Consider the following 18,885-nt stretch of genomic DNA (forward strand, 5'->3'; position numbering starts at 1 on the left):
TAGAAAACATAATGTCCCTACCAAGAAAACTCAGTACATTCACATTCCATTGTCCCTGAATGTTTTTAGTTCTAATAGATTAAATTATCTAATAGATAATTTTGAAATCTCTTTGGAGAAGGGTTAGTCTTTTTTGTTTGTTGGTTGGTTTTAAAACCAGATAGTGTCTAAAGTGTCATAATCTTTGGCTGGAACTTTAGGATGCTTTCCGATATTGCCCATTAGGACTTATAACAATGTGCATATATACCTCTAAATACCCACACTGTAATATGTATATTTTTTCTTTGTTGTAAGTAGAAATTAATTTCCAAGTACAAGCAGATGATCGTTATAATTTAATTAGTAACACTGTCACACAAAATTTTCTTTTCAAAAAATAAATTACTATGTTATTACTAAATTAAAGAACATAGGTAAACATGCATATATACTGTAGAGAATTTTTAAATCTTCTGTATTTTTTCATATAGATTGAACATAGAGGAACAGAAAATATTTTGCTAAAATGGCAGAAGTTTCCCAGAAATCACATAAAATGAACCGCAATAATAAAAGTTTTCATAACAGGATTTCAGAAAAAGAGATTATTTCTATGTTGGGTTTCTATACTGGATTATATACAGAAGTGCACTGGAGGAGCACAAGGCCTGAGGCCTCTGAAAGGCCTTTGGGGAAAAAAAAAAAAAAAAAAAAAAAAAAAAAAGACTCTGAAAGTTGCAATTCTCAGCACTTTTAAGGACCTACTTTTAAGTAAATGTTTTATCTTCAAAGAAAAAGTATACCACATGCATAGTTTAAAATGTTTGTTATAACGGCCAGTCTTGAAATGTTAAAAATATACGCAAGATGTTGAAGAGCAACTAATTGTTCCTATCTACAAATGCAAGAAGACTGAAATAATATGACTGATGGATAGTCTATTATGCTGGCTATCAGAAATAACAAAAATGTCATATTGTCCCAGTGAACAGTTGAGTCAAATATTTGAGATACGTATTAAAATATGTATTAAAATCCCAGTATATAATCCCAGTATATCTTAGAAAAAAAAAAAAACAAAATAATAATAATAAAAAAAAACACAAAACAAACAAACAAAAAACCATAAACCTAACAGAGAAGAAAATTATTAATAATAATAATAATAATAATAATAATAATAAAGGTGTCTGCTTATATCTCTCTTGTTAGTGAGTTGTGAATTTGCTGTGATAAATACCTCTCCAAAATTCTGCTGTGATAAATACTTCTCCAAAATCCAGTCTTATGTACACATATATGATAATTAAATACTGCTCTGAGTTTGTTGTATTTGCTTAAACTGACACTCTTCCTATACAAATATTTGGTTAGTTCAGAAAGTAAGTTGTGAGTAGCTGGGGAAAGGAATGTTTTCTCTTAATTTCCTAATTTTATATTTATTACTGTTATATTAACTTGACATTTTAATTTCTGTGAAGAACCTACTCTGTGATAGGGAATCATTACTTTACTTGGTTTTATCTCTAGGGAAACAAAATATAAACCAAATACTCAATGACAGTCCTAAAACTGAAGAAAGAAATTATGTCAACGTTAGAAATGGAATACCGAAGAAAGAAACAGCACAAAATTGTCACTTTGATAGAGTAAGATTTCATGTCATATTCCCTTGTAAGGATTTGAGCTGGATAAGTGTATTTCAATTTTGAAATCACACACTGAATAAGTCATATATCAATATATATTTGGTATATTGTTTTGGGGCCTACATCTCACACATTTCATGTCTTAAAATACCAATATCAGTCTTCCCATCTTCAAGGGATGACAACAATTTATGAATTATTTACATGATAAGTAGCTGTTCATTGTTAGACAGTGACTATCCTAAAGACTGACAGTTTTGATAGATAGTGTTCATGTAAAACATGATTATTCTATCAAATATTTAGCCAAGTGTATCCACATTCTTCATGCTAGTTACTAGGTAACAACTACATGGAGATATAATGATGTTAATAGGTTAGATATCACAGGTTTTGACAAGAGAAATAGAGTAGGTAAGAATTCTTTTTGGAATATTTTGAATAGTACTACAGATGTTTTTCAACATATTTGCATTAGGAATTCTTAGGTAAAGTATTAAGCATGTCTTATGTAGATCCAAAATCTCTTCTAAAAGAAGAACAATCTTTTCAGCTGTAGAAAAGATGCAAGCAAAGAACAAATTAAAGTCAAAATAAAACTGTTACTTCTTGATTTATGAGTTGGAACAAGTTTCATTCCAGCAAAACTTGTATCTTACAGATCTCACAGCACAAGACTGACACTGAAATATGTTTATATGACAACAGCCTGCAGTAGTCGGAAACATATCATGATGTCCAATGGAATTGGAGGCTGAATTTCATTTCCATCCAAGCGTAGATAGCGGAGGCGAGGAATGTTACCATAAAAACCATAGTCTTCTGCTACAGTAATTGAGACTGGGCATATCTGAGTACCATTGACACCTGAAAATATAGATTAAACATGTTAGGTAATTTCCACGGGAAGGATTCATGAAGATAAAATGTGTTTAGAAGACAAATATGACAGCCTTTCACCAGTATTTTTATGGGAGTCACTTGTTGTCAGAGTTGGAAAAACACAGAATTAACAATTAACTACTTTGTTGTTAATGTAATAAAACATGTTAAATAACGTAATCCAGAACAGTGAATTGCATATTTAATGTTCTGTAATTATGACTAAAAGGTACTAGATACATAATTTTTTCTTGGACAGAGATTTTTCTTTGACAGAGACTAGCTTAGACAACTGTCTGTATTTATTGAGACATAGCTCTTTGACCTCAGAGGGACCAAAACAAGGCTAATGCTGAGGAATTTCAAACCTCTTACTGCAATTATACTGCACAATTTTTAGCAGATATACTTCACTGAAGATGTCATATTCAAACTGATAACAATATTGAATCAGAGGACCTGTTCATATGTCTGTATTTTCCTGTTCTTTCAAATTCCTCAGTACAGTTCTCTTTAATTGCAGTAATAAAATGTGCAACGGAATATACTTTTTCCTAATTTAAAAGCCAAGACATGCTTAAAATTCTTTATGAATCACACATATATTAACATTCATAAAATAATAATAAAACAATAATTTGAATTTGCTTATTTTCATATGGGTTAAATAGATTGGATTCTTTACATTGTCTCTCCTAAATTACTTCCATCACTTAACAAAAATGTTTTTCACATCTTGTCTTCAGTTATTGTATAGCACAGCTGACCTATTTCAGCCTTATTCTAGAAAATACTGGCGGTGTTTGCTTATTAAAGATGTCAAATTCCTTGGACTAAATTACAGTCTTTAGTGATTAATCTGACTGCATGAAGATCTTGTTGGCGCCAGACCACCTGCAAAAACTACTTGAATAGAGAATGTAACAGATTTTTATTTTTTTTTCTGAGTACCCTAGAAATAGAAAAAGAAAAGCTTTTTGCATTTTTTCTCCCTTATACATGTATTTAGCAATAATAATATCCACATATTATATCAATAATAGTATATCCACAATATCTGATTACAAACCCCAAAATTCATTTAAAATAAAACATGATTTGATTTGATTTGATTTGATCAAAAGAAAAATAATATTTCTGAATAACATAGTACAGATGTTTGCAACATCTTGGAAACAAACATTATCTTTGTCATGGAAACTAGATAAATACATCTATTCAGGCAAGGACTGAATATTTTATCAGAAACATTATATCAAATCCTCTTTGCCTATGTTGTGAAATTTTATTAATTCATCAGATATTTTGGGAAGGCATTTGATATTCTTGGAAGAAACAAGGTACAACTTTTTTTTCATGTGTGAAAATGAAGCAGGAAGCTTGAGACTATCATTATGGAAATGATATTTACATGGTATTTCCAAGTTTTACAAATGAATCAACATTATGTAGCAGAAAATACATCTTCTCAAGTCAAAATGCTGTCCCTAGGAAACAAGATGGCTTCAAATGAACTCTAAACCTCTGTGTTCTCTGATCTAGAGAATATCTCAGTATAATAGTCTTCACTGGGTTAATTACTCCAACCTTAATGTGAGCAAGAAATTATGTAACAAGCAACCTGTGAAATGATTTCTTGATGGTGTGTGGTATGAAGAGGTTTGGTCTTTTACTGTTTTCCTCCTGTAAGTAACAAATCCTGCCAAATTATCAGAAGAGTAAAAGTCTCTCTTTCTTCTCGTTCAAACTTGGGGTTCATAGGTATATTGATAAATTTTACCAGCAGACGCAAGAGGGACAGGGCAATCCAGTTGTATGGAATGCATCCACCTAAACTGATCTATGCAGACAATAGTATCAGCCTAAGCAAATCATTCAACTCTGTTTATAAACTTTGGAAAGATGGATACATTCAAAAGGTGATTCAGATCTCCCTAAGATGGATTGAATTTCCCTCTGGAATTGTGTATCACTTTCCATTTCCTAAGTTGGAAGACTGTATGACTAATTCAAAATAGATACTATAATCTGGGATGATTTATTCAAATAACATGAATCCATACGTGGTCAACAGTATTGATAAGTAGAATATTTAAAAATGAGGTTCTGGAGCTGCTATAGAAGAAAGCTTCCTCATTACTTACCAACACTGTGTATCTGCTGAAGAACCAGAAAGAATCTTATTTTTTTTTTTATCAATAAAACTCATAGCCTCTCAACATTTAGAAAATGAGTTTATATAGAAGATTAATCTGTTATGACATATATGATCAGGAAGATGCTTCTGGTTTAGTCTTGTAACCTACAGCTGCACCCATTGTGGTCTAGCTCAAATAGTTGGACTTCCTTTTTCCTTCTTATATATTAACTACAGCAGCCAAGGACAAACATGGCAAATTGTATGTTTCTGGTTTCTTTCAGCAAAGAAGCTAGTAGCAGTTATAGCTCAGGGGTCTGACAATAGGTCAGAATCTAGAACTTGAACCATTTTATCATTTTCTTCCAAATACTATATAATGGATTCTGATAGAAAAGTATTGCTGCTTGGCCCAAAGACTTCTTTTTTAAAAAAGTTTATTTGACCATTTTATACACAGCTACTTAGAGTAAATCCTCATTGGAAAAAAAAAAAAAAAAAAAAGAGCAACCTTTCAAAGTGATTAAACAGTAATGAATGTCCCATTTTGAAAAGTGGTAAACACATTTAGTAATGTAAATCTTGTAGAAAATTATTATGACAGACTAATTGGAAAATTAGTCTCAATGGGTGACTTTTCCTGGTTTTAACCTATTTTTTATCTTATTAAAGAAAATAAAATAATTTGGTAGGTTTTTCAGAGGGTCTGTGTTACCTGGACACAAAACACATCTTAATTGGGCAAGTTATATTCCATTGATCTTAATTTAGTGTCCATTTAAAGAGACAGGAGATAAAGTCTACTCCTGAGGCCATTCAGTGAAACAATTAAGCTAAATCTCTTTGCTGCCAAGGCGGCAATGAAACATGTTCAGTGACAATACATGTCATGAGCCCTAACTTTAATTAACTGTTAGGCTTTTTGCAGGCCAGTTAAATATGTTTGGGTTGTACAAAATTTATTTGTCTTTATGAGGTTTCATACATTTGATTTGCTGCATTCAATTAAATTATTATTAGTTATCTTCTGGTATGTCTTTCTTTGATAGAGCAGCCAAATTGTTATTTTTAGTATCTTTGTGAACTAAGGTAATACAACAGAGAAGTAAGGAACCATTTATTCAATTAAATCAGTGTAACAAGATGAAAAATGTGGAGAGGTGAATATATTCTGTGAAGTGATAATTAGAAAGTGATTACTTTGATTTTGACATGAAACAGCTTACTGTACTGCCTAGCAAAAGGCAACCACAGATAAGTAAACTAAGGGATTTAAGAACTTGGATCTTATAAGGATCTGCAGAACTTGTGAGCAGATGCTCTCTCTACCCTATATACCTAACTACCATGTTCTTGCTGTACAAGGATGAATGCCTGAAACATTGCTAGAAGCAAAATTATGTCATGACGGGCTTCTATTGCCTTGAGAATAAAGTCTTGTGTCATTTATACAAAGAAGACATTTGAGGAGATAAGCATTAGTAGAATGAAGTTTCTGTAAAGTTAGTTAAAAGAATTTTCAGGAAGAAAGGTTAATGATAAATACCAGCATTTCATACATAAAAAAAATAAAACATGGGTAGGATATTCAAGCTTGAAATATTCAATAGCCACAATGTTCTATTAGAAAAAGACCATTTTGACTGCAGATAACATTTTATTCTGCTTTAAGGGTCTCTCACATTAGGTTCCTTTTTTTTTGTTTAGGTAACAGGTAAAAGAGAGATGTTCAAATCAGCTGATATTTGATTCTGTTAGCTTAGTGAAGCTTCTAAGACGCTCATGAGCTTTGGAAAACTAGCAGTCTATATGTATATATATATGTATGTATATATATGTATATATATATATGTATGTATATATCAAAATGTGAAGGGAAAAAATTTCCTTAAGCCACCTGTATTTCTGACCTTCTGATCTGCTTGTATTTTATTTTATTTATTTATTTATTTTCAGTATCAGAATTAACAAATCAAATGTGGTATTACTTACATAAATATATTTGGTTGTCATATTTAAAACTGACTTGAAAATTAGCCCATGGGAGGTTTTTTGCTCATCTCCCTATAGCCTGTGGCACATTTTTACTCTTTGTTTTCAAATAGTAATTTTTGTAGTTAAACAGTCATTTTCAAAGAATTAATGTTAATGACAATACACACTTACTTTTGATTCTGTTGTGATCAAGGTGAAGGTGCTCAAGACGAGCATTGATAGGTGGAATTTTAGTGAGCTGGTTATGAGACAGCTGTAAGTCTAGAATAGATGAAACATTAAACCCATTTGGGGGAATACCATCATCAGATAACTTATTGTAGTTCAGCCTAAGGAACGTCACTTTGGGTATTGCACTGAAGTAGTTTTCTGGTATCACTTCAATGGAGTTGTTGTCTAAAAACAGCTGCAGTGTGTTAGCTGGAATGCTTAAAGGCATCTTTTTAAGGGAATTTTTTGCTATGTTGAGTTGCATAAGACTGTTGAGTCCTTGGAAGGTGTCACTTTGAAGAGCGCTGTCCAACAAATTGTTCTGGTGCAGATCTAACATAGTAAGGTTTTCCAAGTTGCTGAAGACTCCTTCTGGGATTCTGGAGATTTTGTTTCTAGCCAGCCTTAGCTGTTCCAAGCCCACTGGTAACGGAGCAGGCACCTCTTCCAATTCATTATCTTCAAGGAACAAGTAAAGCAGCCTTTTCAGCTTGCTCAGCACACCACTCTCAATTCCACTGTTGGTAATTTTATTCTTGTTCAGATTTATCCACCTCAGATGAGTGGCATTCACAAAAGGCTTATCTGAAATTGTTTCAATTAGGTTGTTTTGAAGATAGAGGTACCAAATTCTTGCTGGGATTGCAGGTATTTCTTTAAGACCTTTGTTATCACAGTATAATGCATTGGGGAAACTAGGAGGACAAAAACATTCTTGTGGACACTCAAAAGTGTAGTGAGACCAATGTTCAGGATCCAGGTCATCATAAACTTGTCTCACAGTTCGAGTCCACACAGAATGAGCTAAGAATAAGAGCAAAAGGCTTGGACAGACTTTTAGAGTCATCTTTTGCCTTGGAAGGGGAGAAAAACAATTAGTTGTTTTAACACAATTCTCTAACCATATACCAGATTAACAAAACTGTATTACATTGCAAATAATATTTCCTTTATGAACAGCCAAATTCAGTTACCTATGGAATTAGTATAGCATGTTCAGGACAAATTTAACAGTAATACAAGTGTTAAATGTTAAACATTTTCCTGATTCAACTTAGTTTTTACATTTACTACCAATTTAACAGATGTTCTTTCAGATATAATTTCAAAGAATCTGGAAACACAGATCATTTCTCTGACAATAAATCATTACTTCTTATAAATTTATTTAAGTTTTCCTATACAGAGCTGTTTTGCATAAGCTAGTTAAGGAACTGTATTATTTTCAATAATGCTATCAATACTATGATGATCTTTATACCTTTGTAGTAAGTGTTACTCCATTTAAAATTAATCATGAAATCTTTTTCTGTTTTTCCTCTGTCCTAAATTATAATGGCATCTGGATCAGATTTTCCAGGTCTTTTGTCATCACAGAAAAGTGAAAGATCAAAGAGTGTTTTAACAGCTGTTTGTTGGGCATGTTCTTAAACAGCTTGGACGGAATATGGAGTAATCCCTTCCCCTCCCTCCCTCTTTCAAATCCAAAGGTTTTTTGTTGTTGTTGTTGTTGTTTTTTTTCTTTTTTTTTTTTTTCTCTAAAGCAAACAGCCAAAATAAATGCCTGATCTAAATTACAGAAAAAGTAAGTCCTAAAGAAAGTATATCATATACATTCATGCTTCTTGTATCAGTTTTACCTACTTAATTACTTGCTTTGTTTATACTCTTCTATCATTAAAAAATGAGCAACATTTTCAATGATAATTTACTACAACAGGACATATCTATGCAGCACAAAGGCTTCACAAACTCTGTTGTTTGTTGTTTTTTTTTTTTTCTTTTTTTGCAATGAAGAGGTAAGAGAGAGCTGAGATTTCTGGTCAAATAAAGAGATTAGTTTTAGCAAAAATAATATTTAAATACAGAAGGAATTCTCTCATATGGTTAATGAAAAAGTAAGGTTAATAGCTCAGTTAATCTCTGCATACCATATGTAGTCATTTAATAGTTTTCATTTTTGTTATTACCAGTAACAAGTGCAGTATCCTACAGATCTTCCAGCCCTACATTCTGCTATCTGGAAATATTCCAAGTATTTGAAGAATAGCATATTTAAGTTACACAGTGAAATAGTACTTTAATAACATTTTAAAAAAGAAATATAAAGTAATTTACCTTGTTAGTCAAGTTCTTGGAGCTATCTGAAGCCAGTTAAAAATCAGTGTTTGGCTCCCTTTGGCTGCTAATCACTGTGTTTTGCTTCCTGTTCTTCTAAGAATTAATAGCATATAAAACTTGAAATGAATGCTAACATTCCCAGCTGCATTACCATACACACCTTATTAGCTATTGTTTCTAATTTGACATTGCTTCAGAATTTGGGCTTACCTCAGCTTTCTTGGATCTTCTTTTCTTTCTATTGGTCACTGTTGTTAGACCGTAATAGCCTGACTCAGGCTACAAGCTGTGTTCTATGAATACAGCCTAATATATACGCATCAGTGACTACAGCTTTTAACCCCTAAAATAGCTAAGGCACCTCAGCACCTAAGCAAGAAAAGACAGGAAATACTGGTTTTAATGTCAAACAGCCACAGAGCTGAAGTAGTTTGATTTTTATAGTTTAGCAGATGAGAGGAACTGGTCTAGATGAAACAGGTAACACAAAATGTACCTTTATTCAACATTTTTGTCAAATGATACTTTACATGCAAAGCTTGCTTGCATCATAATTCATTCTCATGATACCTGAACTGGCCACAATGAATGAAAAACAGTGCCATCTGCTCCTACGGAAATCTTTTATTTGATTTTGATCAAATGCAGATGCTGCCATGCCATTTAAAGACATAATTCTTGATTAAGAGAAGAAGATAGCAAAAGCATTTGCTAAGAATTTTTTAATAACATCTATTTCTATTTCTCTAAGGATTAAAACATGCTTTTTTTTTTTTTTTTTTTTTTTTGATATTTTTGCATATATTTCTTCAAAGACTTCATGCTCTCCAGTGCCTCCTGCAGTGATCTCTGTTTTTAATTATCAAGGCACATATTAATTATCTTGTTTTATCATCGATCTGAAGTAAACACTTTCCAGCCAACTTGCTTTCCAAAGCATAGACACATATTTCTGATGTTAAGTACTTTATTTTCTTTTCTGGTACAAACTTAAAGTAACAGATGAATATAAGAAAAACTAGACATTCAAAGACAGAGCCTAAGTATTTTAAGGAAAAAGCTAATGAAAATACTCTAAAAACAAAATATATCTTCATAACTTTGATGTTTATATTAGTTATAAAATTCATATAATGTATTAGAGTTTAGTCTAATTCATTTTAATAATAAAATCTCTAACAAATTATATCATAATGTTTAATACTTTGATTCCTGAGAATGTCTAAAAAAACAACATTTAAGAATAGAAAGAAATATCTAGTAATATAATCTTCATTTTAATCCTCACTCTTCTGTGTTATCTTGCAAAAACAAAACAAAACAAAAAGGTGTAAATCAACTCTTAAGTATGTGTTCAGCTTCCAGTGACTTCAGTAAGGTTAATGTTAAACACATAACAAAAATTTGTTCATGAGTAAATATTTGTGCTACTTTGTATAGGAATAAAATACATCCTCATTACCTGTTATTTTTACATAGTTTACATGTAAGTATGTGCTTAAAAACGAAACAAGTGTTTATGTGTTCCACCCTGTTAGAAGTCCAGACTCATCCAGCATACAAATTATTAGGGCTTTCTTGTAAGTAAGGGATAAAACTGATTCCTTCATGAGTGCTATGCTGAACATTTCAAAATCTTAAATTATATGAAAACAATCTACACCTATACCTCAAAATTAAAGTTTCTATCTTTGAGTAGATGCAATGCCTGTAAACAAAAAATTATATGTACAACATTCCATTTTTCATTATGTGTGCCATTTTAAACACCTAGGCCTTAAAATGTTACCTTTGACATCCTGCAGCAGTCATGGTGCTGCATATTAATGACAAGAAAGATGGTCAGCTAGACTCCACAGAAGAGAGGTGGGTAAAAGCAGAAAGTGCTACTGTATTAATGTTACAATAGCTGTGAGTTCAGTAACAAATGATTTAAGGAGGCTTCAACATGAAAAGTGTATCTATGATTCTTGTCAAAGCCAGACAGTACAATGCAAATCTGGTTTGTATTTGTGCTAAATCTTCATGGAGTACATAGTGAAGATATGGACTTTCTGCGATCTGTTCACCATTAAAGAACAATCCAAGACCTTCACAAATGTTATACTGAAAGGTTTTAAACAGTGAGTACTGGTGGCAGATATCTTCTGTGACACACTTAAATACAAGTTCCAAGATGTTGCACATTTAAAAAGAAAGAATTTATCTTATACTTCAGGAGGGTCTGAATTTACCCTTTAACCTGCTAATCATGTACAGATGTTCATTATGTTATCACAGAAGTCATGGACAAGGGACTTTTGCCTTACCTTGTGACAGGTGGTGGTATTATTTGAGTGAACTACTGTTTAGCAAAGGAGAGGCAGGTCACAATGAGACCTTTGTGGATCTGGAGACCATAAATTTGATCCTTATCAAACACATATGTTGCCATCCCTTTTAAAGATGCAGTTCCTCACTAGGAGAAGAAAAGAACAAAAGCATTTGCTAAGAGATTCTTTATAAGGTGTATTTTTTTTACTGATGCAAACTGTAGGAATAAATAAATAAATAAATAAATAGAGACAAAAGTCCTCAAGATCAATAATATTTTCAAGAATATATCAAGAATGTGATGGCTGCAATATGTATTCTCACATGCACTCCCAAGTTTTGGAAAGAGCTCTTCAGGAACATGTGACTGGGTGCCCAAGCAGATGTTGCAGAAAAGCCTACTTTCCATGAAGCCATTAAGATTACCCACAAATTCTCCTTCATGCATTTGTTTTGTATGGCTCTCCATCATCTTTATTATTTAAAGGGTGAAATATATGGTGATAAAGTTTTACAGACTAATAAAAGGCCATAGCCAAGATTTCCAAAAATGACTAATGGTTTAGGAGGCTTTTCAATGTGAGTATCCAACCTGAGAGACTTTCCAGAGCCTTATTTTCAGTAAGAGGGGACTGAAAGTTTTGTGTTAACAAGGTCACTTTTAAGTTGCAAAGCTGAGCAATCAAAGACAAATATCACAAAATGTTTCTGACATCGTGAACTATCTCTAAAACTGTATTTCAGCATCACAGAATTGTAGGGTTTGGAAGGGACCTCAAGAGATCGTCGGGTCCAACCCCCTGTGCTTGCAATGTTATTGCATGACAATAAAAGGAAGTGCAAATATGAATATAATAAAAATCCTGAAAATACCTATTCCATGGATCCTAGACGTCTTTTAAAAAATATGGCTGAAATTATCCTAGTTTAAGAAGAATGTCTGAAACTGTTACAGAATTTTTGTTCCATATTTCTCCCACTGGTCCACATTGCTAATCAATGTCATAAGAGTCACTGTCAAAAAAAAATCAGAGATTGAGGGACACCAATAACCACAGAGGGCAATAAAATCTCCTTGAACAGAGTGGTGTACTTGTTTGGGAATTGAATAGCCCATATGATTAAGAAAGACTGGAATGGCTAAAAGGTCAAAGACTAGAAAGACCCACAAATAAGAGACATGGACAACTGAGACTGCTGTAAGAACAGTTGCTCTGTTTCAGTATCAACATTGCTGACAGGGAAGAAATGCGTTGCTTTCTTTCAATAATGGCTGCCATATGATTCAGATTTAGTATGAAGCAAGGTCTGTTAAACATCAAGCATGTGTATAGTTCATTACCAGCAAACCCAGGAGTACACTGCAAGCAGAGCTAATTCACCAGCCCTGTGGACTGCTCCATTTAACAAAGACTGCAATCCCGTGTGCCTAATTTGGGTACTACTTTACTAAAATTTTAGGTTTCTTGTCTAAAAGGAAAATCAGTTTGCCTTCCCCAAAATTCTCTTAAACTCTCTTCAGGGTGACTGGAGAAATGGTGATGATTCAAAATCTGCCGAAACAAAGTCTGTGCACAGTTTAAGCACCTTTCTTCATATATTCTGCAGTTCCAGACAGCCGTGTGATCCATTTAATCCAGGTGTTTATATTTATTCAGGGTTCACTCTGCCTCTTTCACTTCTGCAGATTGGCACTTAGTGGTGATATATTTCTCTTTTTGCATTGTTGCTTAAAACATAGAGAAGAAGCTTTCATTTTCAGGCTGTTCTCAGAGTCAGAAGGACAAAAGATTACCCTGCATGATATATTGCAATTAATAATAGCTTCTACTTATCTTAAAAGATATCCAGTCAGGTTGGCAAGACCAAGCAGTATAAAATAAAGAAGATGGGTGAGGGCATCAGTATAGCACAAAGGACAATGCAGTTAGCCCAAGCGGCCAGACCCAGCACCTATAGACATGGTACTTCACATCATTCACATCATTCCTGGTGAAAAAAAAAAACACAACAACAAACAACAACAAAACAACCAAAACCAAACATATATCAAAAACAGATTTAGGAGCAGGAACTCTGACCCTCTCCTTCTCTTAAAGTAATTTCAAGACTTCGTAATTTTCCTCTCCGCAACAGTCCTTCAAACAGCCTTCTTGAACAGTACAGAGGTTCAAGAGAAGGCTGGGGCACTGGTGCCTACATTCCTAGCTACAGAGAAGGTAGGATCAAACTCCAAAGGCTAAATAGAACCTAGAACTGCCTGCCTAGACCTCTCAGTTAGGAGATATGTCTCTTGTTTAAACAGGCATTCTGTGCATATATGTTCAGATGAATTACACCAAGTTTACCTGGTGAGCTCTCAGGTTCAAATAGGAGGCACTGGTTAAGGGAATCCTGGAAAACTGTTGAGCTGGCTTATGTTGTGAAATGCAAATATCACCTGACTCTTGGTTTATATGGGATTTAGGAAGATCTGGTTTTATCCTAAAAGTTTGGAAAAATATTTTGATGGTTTACTTTCTGCACACCCTCACTTCCTTATGAAATGAATATTTCAGTTTAAAGAGATCCTTGCAGAGCACCAAAATTCAGAACACAGTAGCTCAGCTTTTATTGAAAATATCAAGCTCTCATGAATATGCTTCATTAAGGAATGATTTGTCTCTCTGTTGCTTTTCTCTCTATATTTTAAGCTCTTTACCACAGTCACACAACAAAAGTTCCACAACACAATGCCAAGATCTGGTATTTACCTTGGCTAGGTAAATTTAGATTACCTACCAGGTAAAAGTACTTGTTAATCTCTTACCTTAGTTTGTTTTCAAGTTTTCATCAATTTCAATACTGAGACAAATCTATCCTACATTAATAACAGGAACCTGATTTTTAAAATGTTAGATGTACAACACTATGGTAAGTGTATCTTAAATTGAGTACCCAAATTATACATTTATTAGTTAAACACATACACTGAGTTCTTGGCCCTCCATATGACTTTTTAAATGATTAATAGGAAAATAATGATAAAATAAAATATGAATTAGTCACTCAATGACTATTTTGTATATCTCCAGTTTTGAAAAGTAAGCTATCATTGATTAAATACTTGAAGGTATCACAAAGATAGTGAAAATAGATAGTGAAAACAGATAGAGAATCTTTGTAGTAGTGTTTCTTTCATTTCCTTATTTAATTCTATTGTTTAAGAAGTGCAAATTGTTTGAATTCTTCTACGTTTAGCTTCCCACAAGAGGGAACCTAATTCTGAGAAGCTTAGACCTATAGAAAGATTTGTCTTCTGAAAAGAATAACAAGAGTTTCAAAGAAAGAAAAATCTTTCTTTGAGAAAGCTTATTGAAATGTATATATATATATGTATATATATAGTAGTCCTCTTATAATAAAACCATACTATACTTATTTTGCCAAATGAGAAATTCAAGGATCAGGTGATTTTTTAACATTTAAAAAGAAAATCCAGATGGTATAAGCTGTATGAAAATCTAGCCCAAATTTTATATTCCATTAATTGTAACATATTTTGGTCTAATTTTTAATGTAGATACTCCCTGGAAAATATTGAAATTAACTGTCATGATGATTGTAATTTTCCAGAACTGGCATTTCCAAAGGCATTCATGCTATCTTCCAGAGTCCTAACTTGAAGTTAGAATCTCACTCACCATGACCACTCCAGTTGTTAATCATCCTTCCAGACAAGATATGTTGAAACTATATACTGTAGATGAAATTCCTCAATAAGTACTTTGGTGCCAATTAACAACATCTTCTTCTCTGAAGAAAGATGCACAGCCCAGCTCCATGCCAGAATTAATGCATCCTTCACTATCCAAGCATGCTGCAGCATTCCAGAGATCATAAAGGAGCATGGTCATGTTCCATCATTGCCTACTCTTTATCTTAGCTGATTTCCCACTCATCACACAGTTTCTGTGAAGTCCAGAGGTAACTGACTAGTTTCTTTCTGTACTATACAGGTATACGCAACTCATGCCATGGTTTTGGATACCTGTCATCCTGAATCTAGAGTGGGACTGAAAAATCCTGCAGGGGATGAATTTTCTTTCCCACATTTAGGAACCTGCATTAAATAAATAAATAAATAAATAAATAAATAAATAAATAAATAAATCTTATTTTTATACACAAAATCACAATTCCTTTTCAGAATAAACACAGAGTTGCATATAATTTTGGCATTCTTTTGAGAACTTATTAGTTTTGATGTTTATTTCTTTGGCAGTAAAATGGTCCTCATGGTGAAAACTAAATGTGAAGTTCACAAAACATTTTTTTTTATTCCATTTGGAAACCAGTCTATAAAGTAAGATGTACAGCAGATTCACGTGGCGAGGTACTGGAAAGTTCATGAAAAAAAAAATAAAAATTAAAAGACATTGCTCAGCCTTGTTTATCTTCTAGATATCTTAATCTTACTAATAAATTGTTTTACAGGGTATGAAATTTATAAAAACTTCCAGTGCTTCTGTCTGTAATCTCATATATGTTTCAATAGAAATATATTTTTACAGATATTATACAGTACATTCCAAAGTGTCTTTATAATTTTTTTGGAATGTATTCTCTAGTCAGGCTGATCAGATAACACTGCTCTCTTGCACAACTTATCCCATGCTAGGAGACACCAAAAATGTTCTTTTGCACAGCATAACTGTCCATACAGTTAAATCTAACAGCCCATTTTCTTTGCATATCCAAAGGCTACCTGACAACTGCGCCAATCTCTGTGGCTGTGCTACTAAGTGATACAAGAACTGTTAGAGCTACAGTGGAAATGATACAAGGAGCTGCAACTTCCATACTAGCAGCTCCTGAAACAGAAGCTGTCTAGGTCAGTAATGTTGTAGTATAGTAGTGTCTTTCTCTGATGAGTGCTGGCAGAACAACTGCTGCAAGGAGCCCTTCTATCTATTAAGAAAATATATGATTAAAGGAAGGTTGTGCTACCTTGCAGGCAATGAGACTGTCCTCAGAGATGCAGCTAGCAAGCAGCTCCTCAAGGGATATTCTTAAGAGATATAAGATATGTGAGTTTTTGCACATCTAATGAATGATAGAAGCCTAAAGTTAGCCAATGTCATATCATTTTAAGGAGGTGGTTATGTTTTCTGGAAAAAAAAAAAAAGTAATAAAAAAAATAGTGCTGCCATTCTCATTGTTTTCCTAGACATTACTGCTTTCCCTCATAAAAATTTGTGCCTGTCTCTTGGGAACAAAAAAGACTAACAGAGTCTGAGTATGAAAAAATATTTGATTTTTCCAACCTCCATTGCAGAGATTCTATAGTAGGTAGTTTTCTGCAACAATAAAAACATGGCCTATATGATAACCAGAATAATCTATGTTTGCTTAAGCTCTTATGACTAAGTATGACAGAAGGCACAGGCAACATTCATAAACCATTTTAAGTCATGTGTGTTTTTTTTTTTTTATTAACAGCTAAAAGTATTATTAGTATTGTCTTAGTGATGAATTTAGACACTCGTTAAAAACATTGTTGATGATTGTTTTCTTGGAGAAAATAAAAAACTCTGTGATATGTATAATTTTCCTTGTGCAATGAGTATGATTTGCCTTCTTTTGCCAGAAGAACAGTATAACTTTTCTTTAAATAAAGCTTTTAAATAAAGCTTCCTCTCTTGTTTATATATCTACATCTGTCTGGACATTTAGACAAAGGCATGTAAATACCAGCCAAAAAAAAAAAATATATATATATATATATGTTTAAAAAACAAAACAAAACAAAACAAAACAAAACAAAACAAAACAACAACAACAAAAAAAAAAAAACAGTTTGAACCTTAGGGTTCCACAAAAGCTATCAAAGTAAGATTAAAGTAAGATTAAATGAAAGAATTTAAAGAATGCAAACTGAAGTATTCATGGCAAAGTATTTACGTGATTCAGGGAAAAAAACAACCTTGAACTTGCTCAAGTTGGGCAATTTTAAAAGGTCCTTTTGCCTCAGAGAGAAATCTTTCTTTTGGTTGCAGCATGTAGATATATGGGCAAAATTGTTTCCTGTCACAGCCCATAACAGCAAACTGTTTTCCTTTCCATAATAAAATGCCCCAGGCATCCAATCTGACATTCCTTCATTCAAGGTGAATGCCCTGAAGCACAGATTTAGCTCATCTTTTTTTCCCTTGTGTCAGCTAGTATTCAACTATTCACATTAAGTAGAAAAGCTTTAAGAAAGATTTATCCATGAAATTCATATAGTTTCTTGATTAAGTTATTTTCTTACAATAGAGAGTCTTTTTATCCAAAATCTAAATCTGCAAAAAAAGTGAGAACCAAAATGTCACAGAATCGCGGAATGATTGAGGTTGGAAGGGACCTCTGGAGATCATCTAGTCCAACCTCCCTTCTCAAAGGGGGTTCCCTAGAGTACATTGCCTAGGATTTTGTCTAGATAACTTTTGAGTATTTCCAGAGAAGGAGACTCCACATCCTCTCTGGGCAACTTGTGCCACTGCTCTGTCACCCTCACAGTAAAGAGGTTTTTCCTTTTGTTCAGTTGGAATGTCTCCCATGAGCACTTTGCCCATTGGGGCAGTAGCTCTTAAGACTCACAACATTATTTTGTTGTGATACATCTAAGCATTTTTGACAGTGCTGTCCCACATGTAAGAGTTAGATAGCCTGGATCCCTGACTTCACTGCTAGTGCTCAGTAGTTCACAAGTGTCAGAATGGGAACAGATTTGTACAAGCCAAATGTACATCTGGCTATCAAATGAAAGTTTCCACAGTTCTTACCTATGGAATATATATCCAAATGTTAGCTGAGTTATGATTTTGCAAGTATCAGGGGAGTTTGAATTATAGACTGGAATGTGAAATGATAAATTTTCCACGTGAATTTAAAACAAAACTCTTCAACTGTAGTGATGATTCTTAAAATTGATATTTTTTCTCTATTATTTACCATCATTCTTGGAATCACATATTCTTATACAATATGAATATGTTTGAAGGAAATTCTGGAGGTCATTTAGTTCCACCTCATCTTCAAAGCTCAGGGCAATGCCAACACAGGTTATGAAAACCTCCAAGGACAGAGAGTCCACAGCCTCCCTGGGCAATCCATGTCAGTGTTTATACGCTCATTTTGAAGCATTTGTTCATCTGTCCAGCCTGAATTTCTCTTTTTGAAATTTTTCCTTTGCATTCTTGTCCTTTGTGCACCCCTGAATCTGGTCCATTGTTCTACAGTGTTCTTTTGCCAGTGGAAGACTGAAATAGATTCTTGGTCTGAGGTATATAGTATATTCATGGATACAAAGGGAAGTGAACTCACATTGCTTAGAAAAAAAAAGTAGACTGAGGGACATTCTTACAGGCACTTTCTGTCTTAGTGGCTCTCTACTGGAATTTTATTTATTTATTTATTTATTTTTACAACCTCACAGCTCCTAGCCTCTTCACTGGATGTTTATTGCAGTTGTAGGTACAAAAATTCAAGCTGCCTTTCTTAAAGATGTTTTACTTTCTTGTCCTCATTTTTCAAAATAATTTAGTTTATGCTGAACAGACATTTATTCCCCTT

At 33.3% G+C, this 18,885-nt stretch overlaps 1 protein-coding gene across 2 annotated transcripts; it reads right to left on the reverse strand.

Annotated features, from left to right (window-relative positions):
• Positions 1-303: 303 nt before the first annotated feature.
• KERA (keratocan) lies at positions 304-9,242 on the reverse strand. 2 transcript variants are annotated; one of them, XM_084506920.1, is made up of 4 exons: positions 9,187-9,242; positions 8,974-9,069; positions 6,817-7,709; positions 304-2,498 (listed from the first exon to the last, which is right to left on the reverse strand). In XM_084506920.1, the coding sequence occupies exons 3-4, from the start codon at positions 7,700-7,702 to the stop codon at positions 2,326-2,328; spliced, it is 1,059 nt and encodes a 352-aa protein (XP_084363046.1). In that variant the 5' UTR covers positions 7,703-7,709; positions 8,974-9,069; positions 9,187-9,242; the 3' UTR covers positions 304-2,325. The 2 variants fall into 2 exon arrangements, with proteins under 2 accessions (XP_084363046.1, XP_084363047.1); XM_084506921.1 differs by lacking the exon at positions 8,974-9,069 and having other exon boundaries at positions 9,187-9,240.
• Positions 9,243-18,885: the final 9,643 nt, after the last annotated feature.

This window comes from Aythya ferina, assembly GCF_964211825.1.
Source record: "Aythya ferina genome assembly, chromosome: 1".
Classification (NCBI taxonomy): Eukaryota; Metazoa; Chordata; class Aves; order Anseriformes; family Anatidae; genus Aythya; species Aythya ferina.

Excerpts from the sequence above, each read along its gene's own strand:
- KERA (XM_084506920.1), bottom strand. The coding sequence starts at position 7,702 with ATGACTCTAAAAGTCTGTCCAAGCCTTTTGCTCTTATTCTTAGCTCAT. Across the intron at positions 2,499-6,816 it reads TGATCACAACAGAATCAAAA|GTGTCAATGGTACTCAGATA; the intron begins GTAAGTGTGTAT and ends CTATATTTTCAG.